We start from the raw sequence: 11,428 nt of genomic DNA, 5'->3' as shown, positions 1-11,428 counted from the left end.
TCAGAGCTAACAAGGTGTAGAGCTGGATGAACACAGCAGGCCAAGCACGAAAGCTGACGGTTTGGGCCTAGACCCTTCAGAAGAAGGGTCTAGGCCCGAAACATCAGCTTTCCTGCTCCTATGATGCTGCTTGGCCCGCTGTGTTCATCCAGCTCTACACCTTGTTACCCCTATCCTTTTCCCGTTCTATTTTAGGTGATAAGCAACAAAAAGAAAGCTGCTTGTGATCTAGTGGGCACAGACGTGAAGTGCCTATCACCATAGATAATTTCTGTAACCAATGGGTGTGATATGGATGTTTCAGTTTTATTTTATTGTTCTAACCACTGTCTGACCACTTCTGACCATAGGAAATTTCTGACCACTGTCCATAGGAAAATTGGTGGTGGTGTTACCCTTTTTAGGGAATTTACTTAGGAGGAGTGAGTACAATTTCATCATTTAAGAAACATTTAGACAGGTACACGAATGGGATAGGTATTGAGGGACATGGAATGAACACAGGCAAATGGCATAGTTTAATTGTGAAAACTGGGCAGCATAGGTAAGGTAAGGCAAAGAGTTGTTCCCATGTTTTAGATCACTATGACTCTTAAGACTTGCTTGTGTATGTATGGGGTTGAATGTAGTATTTATTGCAGCCTATCACAAAATGGGAGACTTTCAAGTGACACAAAGTTTGTTGCTTCTATATGCATTACAGTATATTTCCCTTGATTAACATTCATCTGTGGTGTCTTAGCCCACCCACATGAAAAAAATCAATCTTCTTTCTACTTGTTATATGTCAACAAAGTCATGCGTTATCAGCAAATACAATTTTAAATGTCCTATTAATATTAACAGATCGTTTAAAACATCATATTCTTGACAAGTACAACCAACTATCCCCAGACAAAATTCCTCCCACTGCATTACCCTCTGACTTAGATTGCAAAGTTAATTTTGATCCATCTTTATGGGTTAGAACATATTCCACAAGTCTTATTATACACTTTAAGCCATGGGGAACTTTGTCAACAAGGTGCAGGGTTGGATGAACACAGCAGGCCAAGCAGCATCATAGGAGCAGAGAGGCTGACGTTTCGGGCCTAGACCCTTCAGTGTGAAATGTGAAAGATGAAGTGTAAAGGATAAATGGTTTCTGCTCAGCTCCCTCTCACATTCAGTTTCAGTGATCTTGGCCTTGAACCAAGTCAGCCATCATTATCATGAGAATATTGGGAGAAGCTTTAAAAGAGAGACTCATGGGAATACAGTAAAATAGCCAAAGTTAAGTAGCTTTGTTTTGTGACTGCAGGTTGCAAATGGATGATGAGGTGAGACAACGAGAGAAAGAGCGTGAACACAAGAAGGAAAAGGATTGGGAAAGGGGGACTCCTCAAGAAAGAGATCCAGATGCGATCACAGAACAAGGCAGAAAGAGAGAAAAGCAGCAAATAATGGAATGGGAGAAAGAGATTAAACGAAGGAAAGAAATGAAGCAGGAGAAAGACCTTGAGATCGAACACGGGGTAGAGAAAAAAGCAATTCCAACCAATGACGCAGGAAGGAAACGTCTAGAAGGATGGAAGGATTTCATTTCTGCAATGGAACACATCCAACCTCATCAAAGGAATGATGAACATATAAGCCCATGGCATGTTATCCCATCAACTCCACCAGGTATTGTGTCACAGTTTTCTGCCACTTGTTTATATAAATAGATACATCTTACCCATTAAAGCTCTACCAGCTGCACAGAAAGAAAATTATTGAATATAACTAAGCTGGAGAGGGTTCAGAAGAGGTTTACCAGGATGTTGCCAGATATGGAAGGTTTGAGTTATAAGGGCTGGATAGATTAGTACTTTCTTCACTGGAACGTAGAAGGTTGAAAGTTGACTTTGTACAGATTTTAAAAAACATGAGGGATATAGATAAGATTAATAGTAGGTGTCTTTTCCTTAGCGTGGGGGATTTCAAGACTAGGGGGTATATTTTAAGGTGAGAGGAGAGAGATCTAAAAAAGATATGAGGGGTAAACTTTTTATACAGAGGGTGGTTTGCATGTGGAATGAACTTGCTGCGGAAATGGTGGGTATGGGCATAGTTACAGTGTTTAAAAGACATTTAGATAAGAATTGAATAGGAAGGGTTTGGAGGGATATGGGCCAGGAGCAGACAGGTGGGACTAGTTATTTTGGGATTATGTTCGGCAGGGACTGGTTGGACCAAAGGGTCTGTATCCATGCTGTATGACTCTGACTGTACAACATCTTATATCAATAAGCATAAACAGAGCAAACTTTTTGTTAAGTGGCACTTATGAAACCAGGAGTATGCAGGTTGATCAAATATTCCAGTTGATCAAGAGGTTCACATAATCAATGTAAAAACACACACCAAATAGTAGACTATAATGCAGGGGGTATACACGTCACTGTTGTACTTTATTTACAGCATAAATCACTTAAATAATAATGCAATTTTGCGGTAAATAAAACTTATTGGCGGAGACCCTTCCCACTTGCACCTCCAAATTACTAGTCAAACATCACAGCGGATTGCAATAATGCAGTAAACTTAAGGTATTTTGGGTATATAATTTTTCCAGGTTATCAAGAGTGCTTGTTCATTAAGTGCCAGTTAAAACAAAGTTTGCTGTAAATATTTTCTAATCACCTCATTCAGAGATGTTATTACACATCTTTAAAGCAGGTGAGCCCTGAATCCAGGTCTTTCTGGCTCAGAGATATGGACACTACCACTGTGCCGTAAGAGCTCCCAGGCCAGTTTATATCTGGTCCAATAGAATGTAATGCAGGTGGCTGATTCACTTTTGTCTGTTTTGTATCTCTGCACAAGTCGTCTTCAAAACCATTACTATAACGTTCACAGAATGATAGCGTAGTGCTAATGTTATGAGGCCAGGAATCCAAACCTGTAATATTGCTCAGGAGACAGGAGTACAAGTCACCTAAATAAATACATAAGACCATAAGACATAGGAGCAGAAGTTATGCCATTCGGCCCATTGAGTCTGCTCCGCCATTCAATCATGGCTGATACGTTTTTCACCCCCATTCTCCCACTTTCTCCCTGTAACCTTTGATCCCCTTGACAATCAAGAACCTATCTAGCTTAAAATGTCTCAAATACTACTCAGAGAGTAGTAAGGGCGTGGAATGCCCTGCCTGCAAAAATAGTAGACTCGCCCACTTTAAGGGCATTTAAATGGTCATTGGATAAACATATGGATGATAATGGAATAGTTTAGGTTAGATGGGCTTCAGATTGGTTTCACAGGTCGGCGCAACATCGAGGGCCGAAGGGCCTGTACTGCGCTGTAATGTTCTATGTTCTATGTTCAAATATATTCAATGACCTGGCCTCCACAGCCTTTTGTGACAACGAATTTTACAGATTCACCACTCTCTAGCTGAAGGCGTTTCTCCTTATCTCCATTCTAAAGGGTTTTCACCAGAGCTTTATAAAGCCACAGAAGTACATCCCTGCTTTTTTATTCTAGTCCTTTCAAGATAAGTGCCAACATTGTATTTGCCTTCCTAACTACCGACTCAACCTGCAAGTTTACATGAAGAAAAACCTGGAGTCCCAAGTCCCTTTGCACTTCAGATTTCTGAATTTTCTCCCCATTTAGAAAATAGTCCAGGATTCTGTTCTTCCTACCAAAGTGCATGACTTCACACTTTTCCACATTGTATTCCATCTGCTACTCCTTTGTCCACTCTCCCGACCTGTCTAAATCTTCTGCAGCCTCCCTGCCTCCTCACTACTCCCTCTCCCTCCATCTATCCTTGTATCATTTGAAAACTTAGCCAGAATGCCCTCAGTTCCTTCATCTAGATCATTAATGTATAAAGTGAACAGTTGTAGTCCCAACACTGGCCCTTGTGGAATGCCACTAATCACCAGCTGCCATCCTCAGAAGGACCCTTTTATCCCCACACTCTGCTTTCTGCCAGACAGCCAATTTTCTATCCATGCTAGTACCTTGCCTCTAACACCATGCGCTCTTATCTTACTCAACAGCCTCCTGTGTAGCACCTAGTCAAAGGCCTTCTGGAAGTCCAGATAGATAACATCCATTGGCTCTCCTTGGTCTAGTCTGCTCATTATCTCTTCAAAGAATTCTGACAGATTTGTCAGGCATGACCTCCCCTTGATGAAACCATGCTGACTTTGCCCTATTTTACCATGCACTTCCAAGTATTCAGAAATCTCATCCTTCACAATGGATTCCAACATCTTACCAATGACCTCTGAAATAAGAAAGCTTGTCTCAGTAATAATGACCGTGAAATCACTATTATTGTAAAGAAACCATCTGGTTCACCATTGTTCATTTGGGAAGGGAGCCTGATGGTCTTACTCAGTCTGGCCTTGCAAGCCACTAAGTTTTATCAAATAGGTACAGGAAAATCAAATAAAAATGAAACTAGACTGTAGTGATTAGAATCAGCTGGTTCTCATTGACTGGGGTTGTTAACCTGGGCTAATCGGGAAGCCCCGGTTGACCAATATAAACAGGGAATTTAGAATCTCCTCAGTTCAGGAAAATGACCTTGAGCTGGCTGGCCACAGCCAGTGTACTGTACACATATGATGGGATACCGGCCTCTGTGCAGTTACTTCACAGACAGTTTTCTGAGCATTGACTTAGGCACCAAATAAACCAAAGGCACACCCTATCAATACACTAGAACACAAGAAATAGGACCAGGAGTGGCTCATCGAGCCTGCTGTGCCATTTTGTGCAATCATGGCTAACCTCAGGCTTCAACTCCACCTTTTTGCCCACTCCCCATATCCTTTCATTCCCTGAAATACGAAAAATCTGCCTACTCTAGCTGTAAGTGTATTCAACGATAGAACCTCGACATCCCTCTGGGGTAGGGAATTCAATAGAGTCAGAGAAATCACAGAATCATGGGAAGTGTATGTTGCAGAAAAAGACCACTTGATTCCTCATGTCTGCGGCGGCCAAAAGCAAGCCACCCATTTCTGAAGAAAGGTCCTGACCCGAAACGTCAGCTTTCCTGCTCCTCTGATGCTGCCTGGCCTGCTGTGTTCCTCCAGCTCCATACTGTGTTATCTCAGATTCCAGCATTGGCAGTTCTTACTATCTCTACCCAGCCTAATCCGACTTCTGACCATTCAATCTATGGTCCTGCAGGTTAAAGTACTTGAGAGGTCCAAGTCCAGACACATTCTAAATGGTCTGAGGTTGTCTGCTTCTATCAGCATTTGAACAGTGGGTTCCAATTCCCTACCAGCTTTTAGGTGAAAAAGTGTTTCCAAATCCATCCACTTATTGTACTACCAATCACTTTAAATGCATGCCTCCTCACCGCTGACCTTTCTGGTGAGATAAGTGGGTCCTTCATAATATTGTACATCTCGAACAAATCTCCCCTCAACCCCTTTGTTCCAAGGAGAACAACATCAGCTTATCCATTTCTTTCCCCACATAGCTGCATTTTTCCTCTCCTCATCTCATCTCAAATTGTTCAGTCCATTATCCTAAGACTGCGTGCAGTTTCACTTGATCCTGCAAAGCACATGTCTCTAATATCTGTGGATGTGTACCAAACTCAAGACCTGTTCAACAGAGCAGTTATTTCCACAAAGTTGTATCATACAGACAACAACCCATGGTTCCATCGCCTGGGTACGTAAGCCCAGTCACATAGCCAGCAGGGATTTTACTGTGTCCAAGGCCGCTTGTACCCTGTCTGTATTAGATCCATTTGTAAGATGGCTACCTGGAATGAGTACCTCATGGCAGAGGTCACATGACCACAGCAAGCAAGGAAGCATATTAGTACAAATCATCCAGACATTTTATCATACAAAAAAAAAGCAAATTTGTATGCACAATCATTTACACTGTGAATTATCCCACTTAACTCACTATACAAACAACCTTTATCATGCATTAGCAAAACTACCCATTATTGTAGTTAGCCTATCTTTTGTGATTTCCTTTACACAGATGACACATATATGTGGATTCTTGACTTTGGAAATTGTTGGTTGGAATGATGTGCTCTCTGGTTCTATAGCAAAATCTTCTCGGTTGTCTTAGTTGTCTTAGACACCTCCTTCCTTTATTTGCATTAACTGTGTCCTGCAAGACAATCTTTTTAGTTTTGTTTTATTTTAACATCAAATTTCCTCAGCAATCCCATCTATCTCTGCATTGTCTGTCTGTTTGTGGCCTGTAAAAAACTGTAAATCCCTTCTTGCACATTTAGGGTTACCAGCCTCAGCTCTCAACTTGCTTCTACCGAAATATGTAGTTCTAGCTTCGTATCTAATAAGTAGAATTACAAATCTTCAGCGTCGTCATTGCTTGGGCCCTCAGGCTAATTTGTTGTTTCAGGGTGAACATTGTCCCAGTACAGGGCCTGAACTTTACCTTCAAGACTTCACTTTTGAATTGCCATCTGTTGTAATTTTATACACGTCTGCAAAGCTCAATGTTGAAGGAAGCACTTGTGTCTGTCTGGCATTTCATATTTATTTGATGCTGTCATTCTACCACCTTCATTGCAGTAGTTACAGTCCATTTTCTCCTTTTGACTGGATGTTGCCAACCTGCTCTAAGGTGTAGTTTGAATCATCCAAATCTTCATCCAGCATTTCTCTAATACTGACACTTGATTTGTCAGAATCCTTGTCTGACATCTCTGTCAAAGTTGTCTGTAAAGGGTTTATAATCCTGTACGTCTTCTTCCTAGCTAAACCGATTGCATGCAAAGTGGTTTAGCTTCTTATGGTTAGGACACTGTTTCCCCAAGCAACACATGCTTTCTTTTGTTTTATATAATGACTTGTCATTCAACCTTGATCTTTCTGCTGGCTCTTCTGTCGATACTTGTTGCTTTTCTCCATTTTGTTGCATTTTAAAAGTCTAGGTTGCTTTTCAACATAGTGGATGAGTCTGAGTTGGTCCATCACATTGTGGACAAACCAGCTTGTTTTCCCTTGTATGTACTGAAGCTGTTGATTTAAAAGCTCAGGACTTGTGCACGTGTTAATAAATTGTTCAAGAGTCAGATTCTCGTCCTTTAGCAGCCGCTCTGACATATCTTATTCTATCTTTGATTAGATAATTTTTCAGATGCCTGAATTTGTAGGATTCAGCAAACTTGTTAATATAGTTACATATCCATTAATAGACATATTTTCACCTTGAGCTCTAATATTGAACATAAACTGTTAATAATTTATATTCACTCAGAATGCAAAGCAAGCCTTCAATGCTTTCACAAGTTCTGCAGTCTGTTTTTCCCTTACTCCTCACAGAAATTTAGTGTGGAATACACTTGGTAACAGTCTGTCTCCCCAGTTATGACATTAAATCTGTCACAGTTATGTAATCTTGCCATTGCAAGTTGAAAAACTGCAAGTTCTATTTCATATCACCTTTCACTGTAACCAATGCCAGGAGAGAAAAGTTTATGGCCTTTGTGGGACTTACTAGTGATTCAACTACAACCTGGTTCTTTATGTAATTTTTTTTTCGATGGTGTCTAGCTGTTATTAGCAGCTATTAACAGCTCTGCGTATATCTATCTTCCTATTTCAGTAGCTGTGCTTCTGCAGAGTTCTTCAAAACTTAGTCTTGGTTTCACTTCTGTACACCATGTTACATGTTCAGTTAGGGCAATGCCACTTGTACTAAAACTTCTTAAAACTTCTTGCACAGTGGCTGCTTGTACTAAGTGCCTCACGGCAGATTCATATGACTACAGCAAAACCAGGAAGTATATTGGCACCATTTCAATTCAGAGGTCACAGCACAGAGGTATTATGTTGGAATGGAGTCGCCCTGGGAGTTCACAACATTAACTCTAATGAAGTTAAAACATAGCTAAGGAAACTCTCGTTGATTATACTCAACACCCTTGTTCAGCTGCTTAGTTGACCTAATTTAATGACTTAACCTTTTTGTATGGTATCTTATTGAATGCCTTTTGAAAGTCCAAATACAACACATTATTATTATTTACCCTTGTTGATAATCGGTAGTCCTTCACATTAAACATTAGTTGGAAGAAGCACTGAGAGTAGCATTGATATCAGATGTTTTCTGGCTGGAGTCTTGATTGTCCTTTTATGAATTGACCAGTAGCACCACCACTGACTGACAGATTAAAATCATAACAAGTAGGAACAGGAGTAGGCTTTTAAGCTCCTTCAGCCTGCTCCACCATTCAATAGGATTCTTCCTAAACCAACATTTCTCATGTCCACTTTTTGCCCTTTGCTCGTAACCCTTAATTTCTCTGCTGATGAAGAATCTATGTATCTCAGCCTTAAATATACACAAGGACTCTGCCCTTACAGCTCTCTTTGACAAGGAGTCCCAGGGACTATCAACCCTCTGAAAGAAGAAATTCCTCCTCATCTGTCTTAAATTGGTACCCCTTTATTCCAAGAATGTATCCTCTGGTCCAAGACTCTCCCATGAGGGAAAACATCCTCCCAGCATTTACCCTCTAAAGTCTCTCAAAAATCCGACATGTTTCAATGAGATTACCTCTCATTTTCTTAAATTCCAATGAGTTGAGTCCCAATCTGTTTCTCCTTTTGCTCATAAGACAGTCTCTCCATACCAAGGGTCATCCAAATGAACCTTCTCTGAACTGCCTCCAGTGAAATAATATCTTTCCTTAAATTGGACCAAAACTGCTCTTAGTACTCCAGATGTGGTCTCACCAACACTTTGTACAGTTCATACGCTCATACTCCAACCCTGTTGTAATAAGGTCCAACATTCCATTAGCCTTCTTGATTACCTGTTGCACCTTTGTGCGAGCTTTCTGTGTTTTATACACAAATACCTCCAGGTCCCTTTGTGTTGTAGCTTTCTGTAGCTTTTCTGTATTTAGATAATACTCTGTTCTTCAGTTTTCCCTTCCAAAATGAACAACTTCACATTTTCCCAAAAAATACTCCATTTGCCAACTTCTTGCCCAATTACTTAACCTAGAGATATTTCCCTGTGAACTGTTTTTATCCTTCTCTCAACTTGCATTTCCACCTATTTTTGTGTCATCTGCAAATGTGACTACAGTCCATCTGCTTCTTCCTCCAAGTCACTATGAAGTATTGTAAACAGTTGCGGTCCCAGCATTGTTCCCTGTGGAATCCCCTGCCAACAGGCTTCCAATCTAAAAAGGAACCATTTATCCTCATTCAGTATTTCCTGCCCATTACTTAATCCTCTATTCATACCAATATACTACGTCCAACACCATGGACTCCAACCTTATGACTTGACTTTTTGTATGGTAGCTTATCTAATGCCTTTTGAATGTCCAAATACAACACATTTAGCAGTTCCCCTCTATCTACCCTTGTTGAAACTTCCTTGAAAATGTCTAATAAATTACTCAGACATGATTTCCTTTTCATGAAGCTGTGCTGGCTCTACTTGATTAGATTATGATTTTTCCAAATGTGCTGCTATAATTTCCTTAATAATTGATTTCAATACTATTCCATCAATTGATGTTTGGCTAATCGGCCTACAGTTACCCACTTCTTACATCCCACCATTTTTGAATACAGTTGTTGCAATGACTTTTGGAAAATTACAACCAATGCATCCACTATCTCAGTAGCCTGTTTGTCATTATGGGCTTTCAACTGGTGAAGCGAGAACCACCAAGAGGGACAAACCTACTTGACAGTCTATATTCCAGCCATGAGACACAGTCCTTGTGGTCATGTTCCTTCTTCATACTGAGGATCTGTCCATTGGATTGTGTGACACTACCACCATGCTTTAATAAAGCAGATCCAGCAGCTTTAAATTAGCAACAATGAGGTGCTATGGGCCAGCAGCGACAGAATTATCATCCATCACAATCCATAACCTTATAGCCTGGTTTGTATCTTGTTCTACTGCTATCATCAAACCCGTGAGGTATGTCAAATTATTCCAGGAGCAGCACCAGACATACCTAAAAATGGGGTGCCAACCTCTGGACACTAAAGCACAGGAATACATGTGTGCTTAACACTGGAAACAGCATGTTCTTGGCAGGGCTGTATAATTCCACAGCTAACAGATCAGATCTAAGCTCTGAAGTCCTCGCGCAATTCAATGATGAATGATAGTAGACATCTAAGCAGCTAACAGAAGGAAGCAACTGTGCAAATATCCCCAACTCAATGATAGAATAAATTACTAAGGATAACGCTGAAGGACTTGCAACACTTTTCAGTGAGAAATGACGAGTGGATGACCCATCTCAGTGCCCACCTGAAGCCCCCAGCATCACTCTTTGAGTCCGTACCCAAGCTGTTCCAGAATTATTACCACTCCTATCTGACAAAGTGGAGAATTGCTCAGGCATAGACAGTCCCCAGAAAGTGAGACAAATACAATATGATCAATTACTGTCCAATCCGTCTACTCTCAAATCATCAGCAAAGTGATGGGGTGTATCATCGACAGTGCTATCAAATGTCATGTGCTCAGCAGTAACCTGCTGGCTGATGCACTGTTTGGCTTCTGACTTCGTTAAAACTTTGGTCCAAACTTGGGTGAAAGAGCTGAATTCCAAAGGTGAAGTGAAAGTAACTGCTCTTGGAATTAAGGTACCATTTGACTGAGTATGGCATGGAGAAAACCTTCTAGAAGTGAAATTAATGGGAATCAGTGAGAATAATTTCCACTGCCTGGAGCCACACCAAACATATAGCAAAACGGTTTGTCAAATGGTTATTGGAAGCCAATCTTTTCTGTCCCAGGACATCACTGCAGGAGTTCCTCAGGATAGTGTCCTCAGCCATACCTTTTCCACAGAATTACAGTAGTGTTATGGCACAAAAGGAGACTACTCAGCTCATTGTGTCTGCACTGGCTCATTACCTAGTGCCAGTCTCTAAGTTTTTCTCCCCCCATAGGTTAGCGCATTATCATCAGGAACCTGGAATGCCTCAGTTGAACCTGCCTTCACCACACTTCCAGGCAGTGCATTCCATACCCTAACTACTCGCTTGTGTTGAAACATTTTTCCTCACTTCATGCTTGCTTCCCTTGCAAATCACTTTCAAATCTGTGCCATCTTGTTCTGTGCAGAATAGTTACATGGTAGTTGTTAGGCTAGATTTATCTTGAATTGAAATTTCGTCATCTGGCATGGTGGGATTCAAACCCATATCCCCAGAATATTAGACTGGGCCTCTGAATTACTAGTTCTGATATTACCACTGGGCACCACCTCCCCTTGCTACATCACCTCAGGTGTTACATCGGTGACCTTCCCTTCACCATAAAATCAGAAATGGGAATGTTCACTGTTGATTGGACAGCTCCCCGATACTGAAGTTGTTCATGCCTGCATGTACCAAGACCTGGACAATATTCAGGATTGAGCTGATAAGTGACAAATAACATTCATGC

General features: G+C 40.9%; 1 protein-coding gene across 1 annotated transcript in view; it reads left to right on the top strand.

The window, feature by feature from the left end:
• Positions 1-11,428, top strand: part of LOC109928015 (genetic suppressor element 1-like) — a 220,874-nt gene that overhangs the window by 171,025 nt on the left and 38,421 nt on the right. Inside the window, exon 7 of the mRNA XM_048608961.1 lies at positions 1,301-1,665. Within this exon, the coding sequence (XP_048464918.1) occupies positions 1,301-1,665 (365 nt within the window). The remainder of the gene's footprint in view (positions 1-1,300; positions 1,666-11,428) is intronic.

Source organism: Rhincodon typus, chromosome 2, assembly GCF_021869965.1.
Source record: "Rhincodon typus isolate 14 chromosome 2, sRhiTyp1.1, whole genome shotgun sequence".
Lineage (NCBI taxonomy): Eukaryota > Metazoa > Chordata > Chondrichthyes > Orectolobiformes > Rhincodontidae > Rhincodon > Rhincodon typus.
Note: the sequence above shows the minus strand (reverse complement) of the source record. Positions and strands in the feature narration are given on the sequence as shown.